Source organism: Gastrolobium bilobum, unplaced genomic scaffold (assembly GCF_033153095.1).
Source record: "Gastrolobium bilobum isolate Gb01-03AN ecotype WA unplaced genomic scaffold, APGP_CSIRO_Gbil_v1 utg11804, whole genome shotgun sequence".
In the NCBI taxonomy this organism is placed as follows: Eukaryota; Viridiplantae; Streptophyta; class Magnoliopsida; order Fabales; family Fabaceae; genus Gastrolobium; species Gastrolobium bilobum.
The window spans coordinates 174,987-194,671 of record NW_026897403.1 but is presented as its reverse complement, the minus strand read 5'-3'; the positions used below and the strand labels follow the sequence as shown (position 1 = coordinate 194,671).

General features: G+C 30.7%; 1 protein-coding gene and 1 non-coding gene across 2 annotated transcripts; one reads left to right on the top strand and one right to left on the bottom strand.

The window, feature by feature from the left end:
• Window positions 1-1,780: 1,780 nt before the first annotated feature.
• On the bottom strand, window positions 1,781-8,401 carry LOC133306667 (glycosyltransferase-like At2g41451). Its single transcript, XM_061506993.1, has 11 exons — window positions 7,849-8,401; window positions 7,353-7,502; window positions 7,179-7,231; window positions 6,207-6,315; window positions 5,844-5,978; window positions 5,676-5,720; window positions 4,680-4,867; window positions 4,103-4,244; window positions 3,537-3,583; window positions 2,623-2,710; window positions 1,781-2,496 (listed from the first exon to the last, which is right to left on the bottom strand). Exons 1-11 carry the CDS (start codon window positions 8,197-8,199, stop codon window positions 2,200-2,202), a joined length of 1,605 nt encoding a protein of 534 aa, XP_061362977.1. The 5' UTR covers window positions 8,200-8,401; the 3' UTR covers window positions 1,781-2,199.
• Window positions 8,402-8,541: 140 nt separating this feature from the next.
• On the top strand, window positions 8,542-8,615 carry TRNAN-GUU (transfer RNA asparagine (anticodon GUU)). Its single transcript has one exon. It is a non-coding gene; the product is annotated as a tRNA-Asn (tRNA).
• Window positions 8,616-19,685: the final 11,070 nt, after the last annotated feature.

Here is a 19,685-nt window from a genome sequence, read left to right as displayed (position 1 = left end):
CCATTTTGAAGTTTAAGAATTGTCCCTACTGTTGTGAGAGGTTTATGTATATACACATAAACTCTGCAATGTCATTGGTGATGAGCAGCGGCGGCGACAGCAGATTGTATAGTCAGAGAGAGAAGAGAAGAGAGAAGGGGAAAGAGAGAGGGTATATAAAGATCAAATCAGGACCGTCGAATCAAAAAACTAATCTAATGGTGAAATTATTAGTAGTAACTCAACTTGGTTGTTACAATATCTTATCCCTCAAATCATTCAGGTCATAAAACTTAAAAGACAAACACGAAAAGAGGAAAAAATACCAGCAAATAGAAATAAGATTGTACCAGCAAATAAAAATAGGAATTTATGGATATTATGTCACATGACAAAGCTCTCATCATGTCACTCTTACAATGCAAGTGGATCCCACCAGTTTTTATAAAAATAAAAATAAAAAAGTGATGTACACGTATCGATCTATGTGCGGGAAGCAACAGTGCATTTTATGTAACATTACCAAATGATTTCCCATAGAAATAAGATTGTACCAGCAAATAGAAACCGACATTAGTGAATTAGAGAAAGAGGTTATTTCATTTGGATTGAATCTACAAAAGAGGTTATTTAATTTGCTGAGTTCGAAGATTTTTATTATAGACTAGTGCTTTTAATTTAGGCAGAAAGGAGGTAAAATATGTAAGTTAGTTTAAATTTTAATGGTATTAAAGGTAAACTTCGATGGAAAAAGGACAATATTAATCTTATGTAATAGCCATGCATAGATACTTGCGTTGTTCTAATTTTTTTTTTCTTCTCTCTCCTGGTAGGCCCCATTTCAAGTTGGGTGTACTGTAGCTATTAAAATGCTTGCATTGCTGACCCAAGATTTACATGTCGAAAAAAGAATACTGTTGGGAGCATTCTGCATTGCTTGGAATTTTTTTCAGCTGCTTATAATAATATAATATCATCATATTAGATGGTATTATAATTTTTTTGAAATTTTTCATTTTTCAGCTACTTATAATAATATCATATCATCATATTAGATGGTATTATAATTTTTTTAAAAATTTTCAATATATATATATATATATATATAAAATATAATTCAAGTGATTCAACCAATAATCTTCTGATTGAACCAGTGATCCGATAGGTAAGCTTTACAACATTGGATGAAATAAAAAGCAATCACTCAATGAGTATAGCTCAAGATATAGGCTAAATATGTGGGGAGAAAACCTAAGTTCGATTTATGTCAAATATATTTTTATGGAGGGGCAAAGAGCTTTAACTGATAAGCTTCGACTCGAGATTATCTGCTCAAATAGTACGTACTTGTGAGGATAATCGGGGAGTCAACTCACCTCAAAGAAATAATTAGAGTCGGTATAAAAAATAAATAAACAAATAAAACTGGATGTATTGCTATGTACAACAAAAAATAGAGATAGCAAAGGTTAATAATTGGAATATTTGTATTTTTTTTTTCGAATAGATGAAAAAGGCAACGTGACTTTGTCAATAGAAAGCAAATTTCAAACCAAAATCACATCAAACTCTTTCCAAATGTAATCAAATAAGTTCAAAGGAAGATTTTTTTTTAAAGGGGACTGGATAAAGATAGAACGGTGTTGTCTGGGAATCAAACTAATTCCTATCTGTTGGTAGCAATGTGGTATATACTATTGACATCAGACCCCAGATGCTCAATCAAACCAACCTAAATTGAGAGATAAAAATCAAAGTTAAGCCAATGCCCACCATTTTCATTGTATAATCATTTCTCCTTTCAACCGGGCAAAAAAATCTTCACCTGTATAAAATCGTCTCTCTCAATGTGTATAAAAGAATACAATAGGCCACTATTTTCCATTACAATCGCAGCCAATCTGTGCCCAAAAATCTCTAAAAATAGAAGGGGAAGAAAGAAATAAAAAGACAGATAAGAGATAAAAAAAGAAAAGAAAAAAGAATCCTGAACATGCTAGCAAGATCTGCTCTATATGATTCCTACACTACGCCTACAATCTAAGCCTGAAATTTACATAAGCGCGCTTGGGTAATGATCGGGAAAAACCCCATGAATCCAAAAACTGGAATGCCCATCATGTCAGCCAGAAGTGCTTCTATCATTGTCTTGTTTAATTTTCCCCCACAATTCAAGTATCATATCTATCATCAAAATAATTTCTGGCGGTGGCAAAGGAGTCAGTTAAAAACTAAGGATGTAAAGAGGTCAGAGTGATCAAGGCTGGGAGGAGATAATGGTGGGATTGCAGATGGGAGTGAGCCATCTATAACTTCCAAGACTCTTCTTGCAGTGGCTTGGGATACTCCACCAGCTTCAATTTTTCTAGAAGATACCATCATTCCTGCTCTGGCATTCCTAGTTGAATTGCTACTCTCCACAGATTTTAAAAAATTGTCTTTTGATAATGTTGTTTGAGCAGCTTTTGCAATCACAGAGCTAAAAACACCAGATTCCCTCAAACTTTGAATAATAACCTGCAAAGATAAATTTTTCGTGGAGAAGTTTAGACTTTAGACCGTTTTCTCTTAAGTATGCAGATGACAACTCCATAAATTGCTCCGAGAGAAACCAGAAAGCAAATATCAGGCAATTGAACTTACCATGGGAGCATAAATGCGAGTCAAGATGCCTTTCCTCATAAGTTTCATGTTTAGTGCTTTGTCAGTCCACACAATGCGTTCACGATACCTAAATGAAAAGAAAAAGCCCATGTAAGAGGGAAAATAAATTAGGATTTGAAGCCAAATAAAATATGCATGCTCGCCATGCTGTATACTAAAAAGACAAGGAGTGCTACTTTTATGTTTCTAAAAAAAATTTGAGATAGAACAAGTATGCAAAATTAAGAGCCACATAAATGACAAATCATATAAAATTTATCTTGCTCCTCATTTTGTTAATGGGAAATGTGAATGTCATGTTATATGACACATCTTGTGTCATGCCATAGATACAAAAAAGTGGGATCCACACCTTTATGGTTTTTTTTTTCAAAGGGATCTACACCTTTTTGTGTCTATGGCATGATACAAGATATGTCATGTAACATGACACCCACATTTTCCTTTGTTAATATCACGTTATATGGACATATTGTGCAATTATCATAATTTTATAAAACAAATAATTTTTCCAACATAAAATACTGTCTCCATCAAAGTGTGTGTGTGCGTGTGTGTGTAACATGAGCTCATCACGAGAATCTGCCAATGAATCATCCAGGAATAACATGAGCTCCACATAGATTTACAATTCATTCGACTATGCAGCCCATGATTAATATTACACCTATAAAAGTATGTAAACAATTTTATACAGTAGTCTTTGCTAGCTGTATTGTGCCAACAAAACTGTCCGTCACTGACTTATATTCAATAAAAAGTTCAACAGCTTATTTTTCAACACCCTCACCCCCAAAAAAATAAAAATAAATAAACAACAACAAAAACAATAATAATAATAAAGATCAATAGTTTTAGTATAAAGTTATTTGTTTTCATATTCCTGAACTTACCATTGACGCATTTCTTCCTCAGTTGCAGTTGAAGCTATTATGAAAGCCTAAACCAGACATAGAACAGAATTGTCATACTAAATATATACATATACATGGATACAACGTAAAAATACCCCCGCCACCCTCTTCAAAATGCACACACGCACAACTTCTCAGCCCAACATGATAGAAAGTAAAGAACAAAAACAAACTCAATATAGAAACATAAACGTTTAGACTAGCCATCAAGAAAATAAAGAGAGGGAAGGGTGTTTGAGAATACAACTAGTAAACAAGAAAACAACTAATTACGATCTTAAGAAAGGGAAGAAGATTCTGAGGGAATGTAATATAACCATGCACAGAAAATAACAAAACAAAACAAGACTTCTGTTCTGATTTAACCAGGAAACCCAAGTGCAAGACCTTAAACAAACATCAAATTGTCAAACCCAATCGATGTAAATAATCTTCGGAATATAAGAATGTAACCACAGATAATATTTTACTCATAACCCTAGATGAAACTAGTAATAATTAGAACTAGAAGCAAAAAGAGCATGTAAAAGATGACTATAACTTACAGCTCTGTCAAAATCCAACATGAAGCATCTTTTAACATCTTCTTTTGTAGGCTTGCAGCCACACCGATCCCGTCTTGAAGTCAAATCAGAAAATTTGGGGTAAGTGTAATGCAGAACAGCAGCTTCTTCCAACTTGATCTCACTGTTAAAAGATTTGGTATATGGATAAGTGTAAAATATGGACAGAAATATTTAACATTATGGCTTTAAACATTTTTTTCAAATGATTCACAAATAAATTAAAACCAGTAAGCAGCTACCAATATGTCAGTAAATGATCAAATTAGAAAAAGTCAACACATAAGAATAATGAAAGCCTGCTCAAGATAGCATAAATTGGTGGCAGATTGGAAAGACCAGTCAATATGAGATTAGCAGTTCACATTAAGCTTGAAACAAGCATTACGTAAGTTATATGATATGCCTCACAGCAGGTCAGCTGGGAATACTATCAAACTCCAAAATACATGCAGATTCATTAATATCTCTTCTTAAATATAAACTAATCTTGGTTGTAATTTGTAAATATACATGCATATGCATAATCATGAAATAATGACATGCAGAATCAACATACTTAGGTGTCTTCATATAGTTGTGCCATCTGTGTGCACCATTAGGACGGAGATGATCCTGAATCCTAGCAGCTGATTTCCCATTTCCATAAGTAAGAAAATAGTTTGGATTGCCGCGAGTTGCTTCTTTGTAATTTCCAAAATATACATCCTTTGGAAGGTGATCATAGTTCTTCTTGAACATTGAAACCTATGACAGCATTGTAAGTTAAATATGTCAATAAATATACTTGGTTTCAAGAAAGGAAAAAAAAGTCAGAACAACAATGAACATTGACAATAAAAATGCTACAACACATTGTAAAAATCTGGATCTTCAACAAAGGCATTTTACCTAATAGATACTTTTCTCTTATGAAAAAAAAAGCACTGAGAAACTGCAACAACCATATTACAAGTTTTTCAACAATATGGCTTTAGCAAACCAAATACCACCAATTCATAAGAAAGTGTGTGCAAAGTGTATACGGATTGTGTTTATATACTATGTATTAGCACAATGCACATACTGCTTAATAAACTATATCTAATTAGATGTTTGTTTCTGAATCTCATAATTCTATCAAGTTAGCTTCTGCTTCATCTCTCTTCAATAGACATTGAAGAAAGGTTCTTGTAATGAAGGAAGTATAAATACTAAATAATGCATCCAAATTAGCAAAAAATACTTCATTTCTGCACTGTAAACATTGTTTAAAGGTTCGCTGTAAAAATTATACTGAACCATTTTGAGTAAGAATGCCTATGCATGTCTGCATAAAATGTGTACAAATTTAGCTCACTTCTTGAAGAGATTGCTTTTAAACAAATGTTAGCAACTTATGTTCAGTGAATATTTTATTTTCCATACACAAAAATATGGTACAACACAGACAACAAACTGCTGACAACCAATAGAACCCAAACAAAGGAGTAACAAACTAAAATTATGATTATCTTCAAACAACATCAATTGAATTAGCTGTTCAAAGTCTAAGAAAAGCTATTTAAGCAAATACCTCACTGAAAGGCTCCTTGATGTCATCTCGCTCGACACTGCTCTCCTGAAACAAATAACATTCCAGCACTAAGTTAAAAATATCAATGAATATCAAAGAGGCCAAAAGAATAAAACTAACTCTCAAATGATAGTAACTTCAGGATCTAAATAAAACTCTTGCACTCACATAATTTGGAAAAATAACCATATCAATATTTCCAGGCACATCAGATAGCAACTGTCTTAAAGAGTACTCTTGAGTTCCTGCTGGATGTATCAGCTCATCAGTGTCCAGATGGATGATCCAATCCATTCCAGAATCCTGAGTATAAAAACATTGTAAAGACAAAATCAAGATCTTAAAATGATCAATTACATTGATGGAGATATGCTAGTAAAATAATCCAAAAAAAAAAAAAAACCACCTCCCGTTAAACCCGACTAGCGAGCGTGGGGTGGAGGAAATCCTTGTACACAGCCTTACCCTTGCATAATTGCAAAGAGGTTGTTTCCTGGATTCGAACCAATAAAAAGAAATAATAACTCATACCCTAGCCATGACAATAGCCATTTCCATGTTCAAAGATTGCTTCACAAACAACTCATAGTTACATGGTTTGTAGAAGAAGCTCGCCAACCAAGTCTCGTTCCATATTCGGCTGGTACATAAAAGAAAATAGAAAAAGTCAAACAAGGTGTGATTCATCCTATCAGAAAAGTTAGTAACATTATGGGTAGGTTACAAAATTTGCACATAATTTAAAATTCCAAAATCTCCATATGAATAGAAAATTTAAAAGATTATCAAAATCTACTGAACCCAATATCTTAAGCTATAAAGCAAGAACCCGAGAAAGAATTTTATACTTTAAGCCAACCCTTCATTGTAAATTCAACCCAAAACCTTAAGGTGTTAGGTGAGGACCTTTTTAATGGTTTATATTATTCTCTAACACCCCCTCACGCAAGAGCCCTTTTACGTTGTGGTTATTTTAATTTCACTAGAAAGTGAGGGGTGATAAGAATCGAACTCGTGACCTTGTGGTCACTGAAACTCTGATACCATGTTAAAAACCAATTCAACCCAAAACCTTAAGGTGTTGGGTAGGGCCTTTTTACTGATTTATATTATTCACTTTAAGGAAATGTTTGGTACATTATCTTAGATGCGCAAGTTACATTCCAATTTCTTATTTCATATAAAAGTTGGCAGTTACGAATATTTGACTCACACCATTGTGAGGCTGGTTTTGCGACTAGAACCCATGATGTCACAAAGTAGCAAATTTACCACTTCCCCAAGGGCCCAAGGCTCACCTCCATATATCATTTTTATTAATATGTATATTACAGTTAAATAAACTTTTTCATTCAAATTACAGGAAGTTTTCAAATTCATGTCCTATAAGTTTGTTTCAATCAAGAAGATTAAAGCCACTTTTACATTTGTAAACAGTTACCTGCCCAATAAAGACATTTTATTTAAAAGAGATAAAACTTTTAAAATGCAAAACACACATACCTTTTAGCTTGCTGCTCCTCTAATTCTCTTGTTCTATATATAACTCGTACACCCTGAACAAAAACATGTTATAATTGAGGATAAAAAAACTTAGGGTTAAAAAAAAATTAGATAACTGCTCAGAACTATCTTGACAGCTAAATAAACAATGATAAAGGAATCGATTGGACTCACCGGAATGCTTTCTAAAATTCTAGATACATTAGCCGATGCAGCCTTCCCTTCCACAAAAAGGAGGAAATTAGAGACTCCCATAACCTTATGATAGAAGATCCATGGCAGAGTCTGCTCTAAACCAGCAGAAGTGCTCGTTTGAATACATATCTGCCATATAACACACATAAGTTTTAAATTTCAACCAAAAAGATTCACAATTCACTACCATGATTCATGAATCAAAAAAATCATGAAGTTCAAAATTGAATCTCCCATGGTGGGTTTAACAATCGAGAAAGTGGGCAGATCCAAAGACTTAAACAGCAACGGTCAATTCAGAATTCCAAAATCAAAAATTAATAAATAAATAAATAAATATAAAACGCAAAGCAAAAAAAGCAAAACGACGATTTGCGAGGGGGCAAGAGAGGAAGTTGAGAAGAACCCATTAACATTAGAGAGGAAAGGAAAAAAGGGTTGGATCGAGATTTGGGAAAAGAGTGGTGTGTCTAACCTTAGGGGTGAGATCAGAAGCGTAGTCGAATTTCCAGTCACGAAAGTAAGGGAATGAAGGAGAGTTTGTATGTGCGATGAGATTGGTGCAATCGGAATGCGAATGGGGTTGTTGTTGTTGTTGTTGTTGTTGTTGTTGGTTGTTGTGAGAAGGAGGAGAAACAACCATGCCTGGGAACTGGTGGTGATCGGGTGACCAGCGGGTGACGGGGTCGGTGACGCCGCCACGCCATTGGAGGATGAAAGCGAAGGAAGCGAGGGTGAGGGGGAGAACGGTGAGGAGCAGAAGGAGCCGCGAAGAAGAAGAAGAAGAAGAAATGGGTCTGTGTGAATGTGAAGTGTAACCCGCCATGAGAAGAAGCTAAGGTGGGTTTGGGTGCATCTAACTTAGAGAATGAGAATGTGAGATTGTGAATGTTGTTGTTGTTGTTTGTTTATATATATTATTATTCGGTTAATGTTATGATGTGGGTCTTTGGGTCTTTCGTGTTGTTGAGGGAAGGTGTTTAATGAAAGAGAGAGAATGAGGACTCGGAAAGAAACACTGAAAACAAGTTGAGAATTTTAGAGAATAGAGAGAAGAGAACTGAAAGAAGCCGTTTTTTCGTTGAGATTTCAGTTCATAGATTTATAGTGTGAGTATTTTTTCAATTTTGAAAAATAATTAATATTTCTGAGGAAGAAGTAATCGCAAGCTGGAATAGCTCAGTTGGTTAGAGCGTGTGGCTGTTAACCACAAGGTCGGAGGTTCAACCCCTCCTTCTAGCGTTTTTTTTCTTCAATGTTTATTATTATTATTATTATTATTTAAATTTTGTTTTCAGACCTAAGCTTTTAATGGTATTATTCACTTTTGTTCTACATGGTTGGCTTAGAAGGGATTGAAGTAATTGTCATTAACTTTGCTCCTTTTTAAGTTTGAGATTTGTTTTGAAGATGTATAGATCTCAAATTACAAGTCTGCTCTGACCTATATTTAAAAAATAAAAGCCTTGTCCCTTGGCTTAGGCCTGTTAGCCTATTAAACATTCAACAATTAAAAGAATAACTAAAATAATATTATTTTATTATTTAAAATTAATAAAATAATAATTTTATTTAAAATAAATAATATGATATAAGTCGGCCTGTAGACTTATAGGCCCGACATGTATAAAAAAATCTTGACATGTTTTCTAAATAGGTTTTTTAAAAGCCTAGCCCTTCTATTTTACTATTTGTAATAGGTAAAGTCTGACTTAATATAAGCTAGTTCATAGGCCTCTGTAAGCCAACTTAGCCCATTTACACGTATTATAGCATCAAATGCGGTTGGTGTGCTGAAATTTTGAAAATGGCATATTTTCTAATTTTGTTTTTGGATATTATACACTCGCTGTACTGTTTGGATCTTTATTAAAAATTAAAGGAAAGACATTAAAATGGGAGATTGCCTTCTGTGATTTCAAGACATTAAAAGACAAAAATTGTCACTAAATCATGTATTTCTTCACATAGACCAGTTGGTGGGTAAGTTGTTCCAAAAGAAGAGTTTTGTTGTCATTATAATTCTATGCATTTCGAATTCATATTAGTCACCATGTAAAGAACAAATTCAACCCAAAAGCTTAAGCTGTTGGGTGAGGCTATATTAATGATTTTATATATCTCAACACGCCCCCTCACACGAAAGCCCATTGAACTTGAAGGGTGGACAATGCACAGGCCCACTTACCTGTGCGAAGAAATAAATTTCACGGTGAGGATCAAACCCGGGACACGAGGCTCTGATACCATGTAAAGAATTTTGGGATACACCACCCCAAAAGCTAGCTCAAAGGGTGGGAGTGCCCAAGACCTTATAAACTCCACATTAGTTGCACATACAACCAATGTGAGACTATATATCTCAACATCGTGTGAGGGAGCATGTTGAGATATATAGTCTCACATTGATTGTATGAGCAACTAATGTGAAGTTTATAAGGCTTTGGACACTCTCACCCTTTGAGCTAGCTTTTGAAGTGATGTATTTCAAGATTCTTTACACACCGTCTTTGACAATCAGATACTGGATAATTTATATATAAAATAAAGTTGCCCCGTGAATCATATAGGATGAATCGTTAATCTAAACTTTAGGTTGCAAGAATCCCCCATTTACTCAAGATAGCGAATTACCTATAACTAGGTACGACAACTACCATATACAATTGGCTTTGAATAAATAATTGAAGATGTCCTATCAAAAAAGGCACTTATAAAATTTGACAACAAAACTTAAACTGTGTCTTCAGAGGAATTAAAAGATAAAAAGCACGTCCCTCTTTGTGAGGCCAAATTTTCCGTCTCTAGCACAAGGTACATCCCACATGGGTGGATTTTCTAGGAGATTCGAAGAGAGATAAAATGAATGCATCAAACTTTGTTGAAAGATTTATAAGCAAATCTTTTTATCCACCTTTTTAAGATGCTTTTGTAGCAAAAAAAAAAATTTTAATTCAACCTTTCCCTTACCACTTCTAATAAAGTAACAATTTAATTTGTTATCAAAAAAAAAAAAAAAAAAAAAAAAGTAACAATTTAATTACAACAATTACGATTTCGAAGAATTTTAATTTGCAATAATTTTCTAAGATTTTTTTCGTCTTATTTCGATTGGTTATATCTGTGGGTAAGATGCTGCCGGCTACATGGCAACGCTATGTGCTGAAGATGGTGATAAATTCAAAGATGAGATTGGGTGTATTTTTTCTTCTTTTTTTAATAACTATGTTGATGAAAAATATAAAACTTTCCTATGCTGAGTCATTGATTCAGTCAGAGAGTCATTAGTTCAATTGATTTAAATTAAAAATAAATAAATAAATAAATAAATAAATAAATATTTTATCATAAAAATATATTAAAGCTTAAATAAATATATACATTTGTAACTACCAACACAATTTAATAAGTTCAAAATATTGTTTACCAAAAAACAAAAGTTCAAAATATTAATAAACAACCCTAAATTCCAAATCACGAGTTTAAAACACTATTTAATAATCAAGTTCCACAACAAAAAGCTCCCAAATCACAACAAATAATAATAATAATAATAATACAATTGAATTTGATAAAATAAAGTTGTGTCAAATGTAGGTCTTCTCTTTTTTGTAAAACTTAACGATGAAATGATGTCATTTTATATTTAAAAAAAAAATGTGCATGACGTGGTGTTTAATCACCCGGTCAAGATGTTGATTTTAACAAGATGAAAGATCAGTTGAGTCAAAGTAAATTGCGTAAGTTTACGTGCATTTCTTTTTTTATATAAGAAAAATATAATATGATTACGTGAAAAGATTATAATTATTAAAAAAAATTACGTGGATAACCAATTTGAATAACTCTTCAAAATTAAAACTGCTTACTTTGCCAATCGGAAATAACACTGTTTGTAGGTACTTGGTTTTTTTTTTTTAAGAAAAATTTCAAGTCGGTTAGGATTGGAAGGATGATAAAATTTTGTTTACCAAATTTTTAATATAGTTGCAACTCAAAATTCGAGATAATTAATTAAACTGAAATGATCACTTAATAGAAATCAAATTGACAACGTTATAATAAGATATCACTATAATCATAATTATTAAAATCGGACCGGCCGGGTCGATCCGAGAATCGATAAATTGGTATGATTCAAGCAACGGATCGGTTATGCATCAGAACCGGTGCGACCCGACCGATTTTCATGAAAATCGGTAACCCGGTCGGTTAACCGGTGACCGGCCTGGTCCTAAAAAAAAATTCAATTCTTTTTCAAAAAAAAAATCATAATAGATATATTTGAATAATTTTTTGCATATTGACTTACATAAGTTATGTACATACAAAACTGATATTATCTCAATTATGCATTATGCATAGAATTTTGATTTGATTTATAGTTAGAGATGTCATTTTCTGAATTTAAAGCCTCGTATCACGATCATTATATTTTTATTTGATCCTTTATGGGATAATAGTATGTGATTTATTATTTTTTATATTAAAATATTTGAATTTTTTATTATTTTTTAGATATTTAAGTATGTTTATAATTTTTTAATATAAATTATAAAATTACATATAATTACCTGGTCATGCGGTTGAATCAGTGACTCACTGGTTGAATCAGTGATCCACTGACCCAATACATTGACCTGGTCAATGACCTAGCCGATTTTAATAACGTTGAGTATAATCACTATTTCGAAAATACTTATAAACATAAAGATTAATTAAAAATATAAAACTTTTATAAAATAAATAAAATACTAATATAAACTAAAATTTTAATGACAAGAGGAGGCAACCAACGGAAAGTAAGAATTTTCTCTTGGCATTCGTGTCAACATGGGCTATGGTTGGAGTTCAATTCCAATGAGAGGTGTACTACAAAATTCTTGAAAAGGTAATTTAAATTGAAGAAGACTTGTGGTTGTTCACACAATATCATAATTATTCGATTAGTTCAATCTAATTGATAAGAATATAAATAAGGTAAAAAACAATAATTTTTCAACACAATTATATATCAAAATTTGAATTCAAAATCACTAATTAAACTGAGATAATTTCTTACCAATTGATTAATATGTTTGATGATACAATAATTTATTTAACGCATTAATGTATGCAGTACCTTTCTGGTAAAGCAGGATGAGAAAAGAGATCAAAAGAGAATGGAAGATAAGATGAAAAAAAGGTTAAATCATTCTTCATTTTCAAAAGGAAGTTATGGGTACTAATAGTCATTAACCAAATTAATGCAGCCACCGGGGGTTTAATGACTTTTTTCTTCAACCCTTTTTAACCAAAGCTAGATAGACGTTTAAAAAGTCATACATAATTAATGGGGAAATGGAGAAAGCAAGGATAATTATAGAACCACTAATCCAACTCATCCAAAGACTTTTCTTTTTCTGGAATAAGATGGTATAGATTAAGAGATGATGTGTTGGAGATCTACATATGCTAAAGCACACACTGAGACACATAGCAAAAGAGAAAACAGAGATAAAGTTAAAAGCAACATTTGTTGTTACTTACCTAACCCAGATGGGAGTGTTTGAATTAATTCATGGGAAATAATTGTCTCATTTTACGTGAGATAACTATCTCATGTTTCTCTCGCATAAAAAGTTATGACATCATTTTTATTTTATTTTTAATGGATGGTGGGCTCCACCATATTATGTATCTATAGTAGGAGATACTTATCTCCTACAACATGAGAAAAATAGAACCATTAATTTATTTTAGACAAAAAAATTATTATTTTTGTAACTTTAAAAGTAAAATAAATAATTACTTCTCCTAATTTAAACCTTTTCCAATTATGCGTGGGTACTGTTGTTGTATGAATCCTGCGAGTGGGTAATCCTTTACACAGCCCCACTCACTTTTTTGAAGCATAATCTAATTTAATATATTGGTTTAATGTTTCTAAAGTGGATGTAGATAAGTTATTTATATTCATTCTCAAAACGACGTCGTTTTAGGTCAAAAAATTAAAAAATTATAATAAAAAAACTATTATAATCCTGAAATAAATTATAATTACAAAAACCTTGGTTTCCGCCTCAAAATAACGTCATTTTGGGTACAATGTAGATAAGTTATCTACATTAACTGTAGAAAAAGTGAACCCTTAATATATATATATATATATATATATATATATATATAGAGAGAGAGAGATTTATTATTCTTATGTTACATAAGAAAAAATCTATCTCCTACACACACAAATTCAAGATGGGTCTCACTCTACTTTTTCTCTCTCTTCCTTTGAAAGTGAACCCTACTTATACAAATGAGTCACTAGGAGATAATTATTATCTCCCACTACATGAGAAAATTGTTACCCATATATATATGAAGTAGGATCCATTGACACCAGTGTCAAATTTCAAATTTGACACCTCATCTTATAGCCATTAGATCAATGGTGTCAGATACTTACAAATTAGAGTCGTTAATCTTTTTAGATCTAATAGCTATAAGATGAGGTGTCAAAGGATCTTACTTATATATATATATATATATATATATATATATATATATATATATATATATATATATGGATTTACATTTCTATCGCTGTTGTACGTGTAGCAATCAAATACTTGTCATATATATATGTGTGTGTGTGTATGAAAACATTAAATGTGGAGAATCATAACTATATACTTGTCATTGTTGTACGTAAAGCGGCTGCAGAAATGATTTTACCATATATATATATATATAAAGTGTGTGTCATTTTGAAGGATGTAAAATTGTATCATTTTAAGATAGAGAAAGAGATAGATAAAGGAGGAGAGAGAGTTGACAAAAAAATAGAGGTGTGGGTCCTACCTCTTTGTGAGAGTGAAATGATATAAGTTGTGTCATTTAAAATGATAAACAATTTTCCCTATATATATATATATATATATATATAGGATCAGGATCATTTTACACCAATGTAAGTTACACTCTCAATCTTATCCGTTAATTTCATTTATATCTAACGGCTCAATTTTTTTAGTAACGTGAGTCATTGGAAGTGGATCAAAGATCAAGATTGAGTGTAAGACTTCTAACTCTTACACCGGTGTAAGAATATCATGCCTTATATATATACATACATATATATATATAGAGAGAGAAGGGGGTAGGATCATTTGACACCAGTGTCAAATTTGAAATTTGACACCTCATCTGAAAGATACTAAATCAAAAAAGATCAACGACTCTGATTTGTAAGCATATAACACCATTGATCTTTTTTGATCTAACGGCTCTCAGATGAGGTGTCAAATTTTAAATTTGAAACTTGTGTCAAAGGATCCTACCTTATATATATATATATATATATATATATATATATATATATATATAGGATCGGGATCATTTTACACAAATGAAAGTTACACTTTCAATCTTATCCGTTAATTTCATTTATATCTAACAGCTCAAATTTTTTAGTAATGTGAGCCACTGAAAGTGGATCAAAGATCAAGATTGAGTGTAAGACTTCTAACTCTTACACTGGTGTAAGAATATCATGCCTTATATATATACATACATATATATATATAGAGAGAAGGGGGTAGGATCCTTTGACACCAGTGTCAAATTTGAAATTTGACACCTCATCTGAAAGCTATTAAATCAAAAAAGATCAACGACTCTGATTTGTAAGCATATAACACCATTGATCTTTTTTGATCTAACGGTTCTCAGATGAGGTGTCAAATTTTAAATTTGATACTTGTGTCAAAGGATCCTACCATACATATATATATATATATATATATATATATATATATATATATATATATATATATATAGTCATGATCATTTTACACCAGTGTAAGTTACACTTTCAATCGTGTCTGTTGATCTCACTTATATCTAGGGGCTCTAATTTTTTAGTAAACTGAACCATTGGATACAAGTTGATCAATGGTCAAAATTGAGTGTAAGACTTCTAACTCTTATACTGGTGTAAGAATATCTTGTCCATATAAATATATAAATATATATATATATATATATATATATATATATTCTTCTAAAATTAATTTCTTTTGTATGTTGGTTTGGCAATATTATTCGATTTATATTTTTTAAGTAACTAATTTTACTTTTATTTAATTATTGTAACTCAACCCAATCAACCTTACAAACAGTACTTTGATTGTCAATAATGGGGTGTTTGGTTCAAGAATTTCCCCTAGTTTCTTAGCTAAGTAAAAGTCGCTATCTCAGTTCTCCATGTTTGGTTGACGGATATGATAAATTAAATCCATCAAAGTCACTTGCCTATCAATCCACACTTGCATGTAAAAATCAACAAATTCATTGTTTGAGAAAGCTAAATCGAAGGTGGTATTTGTCAGAAAACCAACTAAGTTATTGAAGTGGTAAAAAAGGGTGACAACATTACCCTCGATACATTATTTATTGCCGTGGGAAGGTTGTAATAAAACCAAGTTGTTTTTATAAAGATATTTTTGTAATTTCATTAAGTTTTTTCATCAATATTTTATCTTCAACCAAACACACATTCAAAAATTTCATTCAATTTTTCTGGTAAAATTTTATTCAACCAAACAACTTTTTTAAAACTTTTCTATCTAACTCACTTTTCCTGCAGATCTCTAGTATTTACATTTCCCTAGTAAATTTTTTTTTTCTCTTGAACCAAACACCCCCTAAAAGTATAGTATATTTCTCATTTACTTCATCAATCATTATACGATGTAAATATCCTTAACTTTATCAATAAATATTTTATTTGACATTATTTGCACAGTTTATTTTTATTAATTCATTCTTTATTTATCCTGCAAATATTTTTTTATTGTAAATACTTTCTAATATTACATTTATTTTCTTTCAGCAGAAACTACTATAATCAATTTAAAATACAATGATATTGATAAAAAATAATTTAATATTAGTATAAGGTCGACACATGAATACATATAATTAAAAACAAATAATATTAAATTGTAATAATGAAAAATGAATACGGTGCATCATTTCTTGCTCTGAATTTATAAATACTCTCATCTATTATTTTTATTTTGATGCTAATTTCTATAAATGCAATTAATTATTGTATACCATTTACTGTTAATTATATTGACAAAATTAAATTGATATATTAAACGTGTTCAAACAAGTCACGTCTTTTGCATCAAGATAACAATTACAAATGTCATATACATGACGAAATTGAGAATGACATTTTTTTTTGAAGAGTTTAAAGGAGTTAAAATTATCTATAAAAATCCAAATATATAACTTTTTAAATTTATTGTAAATTTTTTTATTCAATTTTACAAAAAAAATTAAGCATCTATTTGGTAACTAACTTTTAATATATATATATATATATATATATATATATATATATATATATGTGTATGTAAAGTTTTAATTTAAATTTTTTAAGATTTATATTTAACTTTAAAGAGTAATTTTCTGGTCTCAAAAAGATAAAGATTAAAAAAAGATGAAATAAATAATGAAATTAATTATATTTTTTAAAGAATTACTTTAAAATTATTAACTTTTATTATTTGTTATATATTGATATAGGGGTAGCAATTTAATTTTCAAAAAGAAATTTAAGATCTCCTTGCGATACCATCTTAAAATCTTTTCAATAAAAGTGGTCAGTCTGAAAAAAAAAAAAAAAAAAAAAAAAAACCAATAATAATGAACAGAGAAGAATGCAATTTCATTGTCAGTAATGTTTTGTCCTAGAGCGCAGCACATCATCCCACGAAACATGGAATTTGTCATCTAAATAATATCGAATGCGATTGAACTGTTCGATGCGAAGTTACTTCTATTGTATTTAACTTTATGTACACTTGTCACAATATTGAACTTCAATTAAAAGGGGCCACTCTGCACGAAGGAACAACTGCAGCAGGAAATAAAATTATTATAATTTAGGTTATGATTGGTTTAAATTTTGATAGCATTAATTTTAGAAAACTAATGTTAAGAAAATTAAATTTAAAATAATTAATATTAAATAATGAATTTATATTTGAGAATGATATTTTAAATTTTTGAAAATTGAAAATGAAGAGAGCTTTTTATAATAGAAATTTGAAAAATAAGGAAGTATCAGGTCTCTGTGCTCACCAGAGAGAGAAAGTGTAAGTAGGACCAATAAAAACAAGAGCTAGAGGTGAGGATTGCATTGATATGGTTCAGATAGTTGACAGTGAAACTTTGGAATGTGAGAAAATCCAAGAAAGGATTATACTATGTTTGGTGTCATGTCACTATTGGTTGAGCTGATCGATTAGCTGAAAACTTAAGTTATTTTAATAATATTTAATTCCCTATATATATTTAACATCAATTATTTTCAGACACAATGTCTGTGCACCCAGATTTTGGAGAAGAGTCATAAACAATCTGAGCCCTTCCACAGAAATATGCAGTTGAATTGTTGATAGGCCCACTGTAAATCCTATTTTCGTACAATGAAAACAAGTTAGGCGGAAGGAAAAAAAATTCTGTGCATCGAATGTATTTAATTAGGTATACCTTTTTTTCAAAAAGAAATTTTTTTGTAATGTGATGGGAAATTTTTAGCAAATATAAAAAAAGGAACTACCCATTTAAGTATTCTGGTAGTACCAAAATTTTACTCAGGATAAAAAGGTGAAGACAGGAAGATCTACATAAAATAGGAGCAAATATATATATATATATATATATAGAGAGAGAGAGAGAGAGAGAGAGAGAGATGATTCATTCGTTTGGCTGAGTATTTTATTAAATGAAATTGATTAATGATTTATTTGGTTAACTGTAAATAAATTAGTAATTAAAATAATTTAATTTTCAAAAATTGAAACCTTCTTCATTAATTATTAATTAATTTTTCGGGATAAATGATGTTATATTTTAGTTACAAAAATCATACGTTTGAAATAAAAATAAATAAAATTATAGCAGTCAGACTATTAGGTTATTCATCCAATATTGCTAGCTACCGAAAAACCGCGCACGCGGTGTGAAACTACAATTGATGGCAAATTCAATAAACAATTGTAAAATCTTACTCTCTCATATGTGTCTACAGAAGAAAAGAAAAACTTCAAAAATCTTCCTATAATTTTTTTTAATTATCATTTACTTCTCTCACAAAAGTTTTGAATCATTTAGATTTTTTTTATCACTTACTTCCCTGACTTAAAGTTTCTTTATCACTTATCTTCCTCACTTATGGGGTAAATGATAAAAAAAAACTTTAAATCAAGAAGATAAATTATTTAAAATTTTGGAGAGGGGATAAATGATTATGAGAAAAGTTAAAGGAGATTTTTTGAAGTTTTCCCTAGAAGAAAATCAAGCACACCAACAAACTAACAGTTAGATTCTAGAGACAGAGATGGGAGAAATGGAAATTCACTCAGACAAACATAATAGTTTATGATATCATAATTATTTGCAATGCATTTTATTTTATCTTTTTGTATACCTGCTACGCATTTTAGACACTAAGGAATTATTATTTAAGAGAATTTATGTATAAATATTAAATTTGATCCAAGCATGAAGCAATAGCTGAATTTTTACTAATATTGTGAAACAAACATTTCCCATTTTCCCGCACTTGGAAGCTAGCGTCTAGAAAGTGGGGTTACAACATCAGCATTATAATCTACAGAATTGGTGCTCACCAGATGAACGAAACTTAATCCCTTCATTCTTTTACACTAAAAGGTTGTCACTTATGAGGCCTGCGGTAATTAAAAGTGGGCCAACATTAAGGGGAGTTAACAGTAAAGAGGCCCATTACTCATCAGCTTATCCGTCACCTTGACTGTGAGTGTGTGTGTATGTGCATGCAGGTGTGTGTGTGATGTGATTGCTAACCCATAATTCCTTCCCACCAGCAATATTAGTTGTAAACAATATGCAACTTACCGAACTCAAAATCATATAGCGAATTGTGTACATTAATGTTGATGAATCAATAGAAAAAGGAAGAGAAAGAAAGAAAATGATAGTAACGATCATAGTTATATTTTAAAAAAATTATCAGTAAATAATAATAGAAAAAAAGTGTTTGTTCTTTTAAAAAAACATAATTTTATATTATTTTAGATGAAACAACATTATCTTGATACATATTTGATAATTTTTTACATTCTCTTTTCTTCATTTTTTTTTCTCTTCCTAATTTTATGGAGAAAAAAAATAAAAAACACCAAATATATATCAAAATAATATCATTTTATTTAAAATAACATAAAATTATATCCTTTAAAATAATAAACATTCCACCCATAATATTAATATATT

Coding starts and splice junctions, on each gene's coding strand:
- LOC133306667 (XM_061506993.1), bottom strand. CDS start 8,199: ATGGCGGGTTACACTTCACATTCACACAGACCCATTTCTTCTTCTTCT. Junction 4,868..5,675: donor TCAAGGAGCCTTTCAGTGAG/GTATTTGCTTAA, acceptor ATGCTGTCATAG/GTTTCAATGTTCAAGAAGAA. Junction 2,711..3,536: donor GAGGAAGAAATGCGTCAATG/GTAAGTTCAGGA, acceptor CTTTTCATTTAG/GTATCGTGAACGCATTGTGT.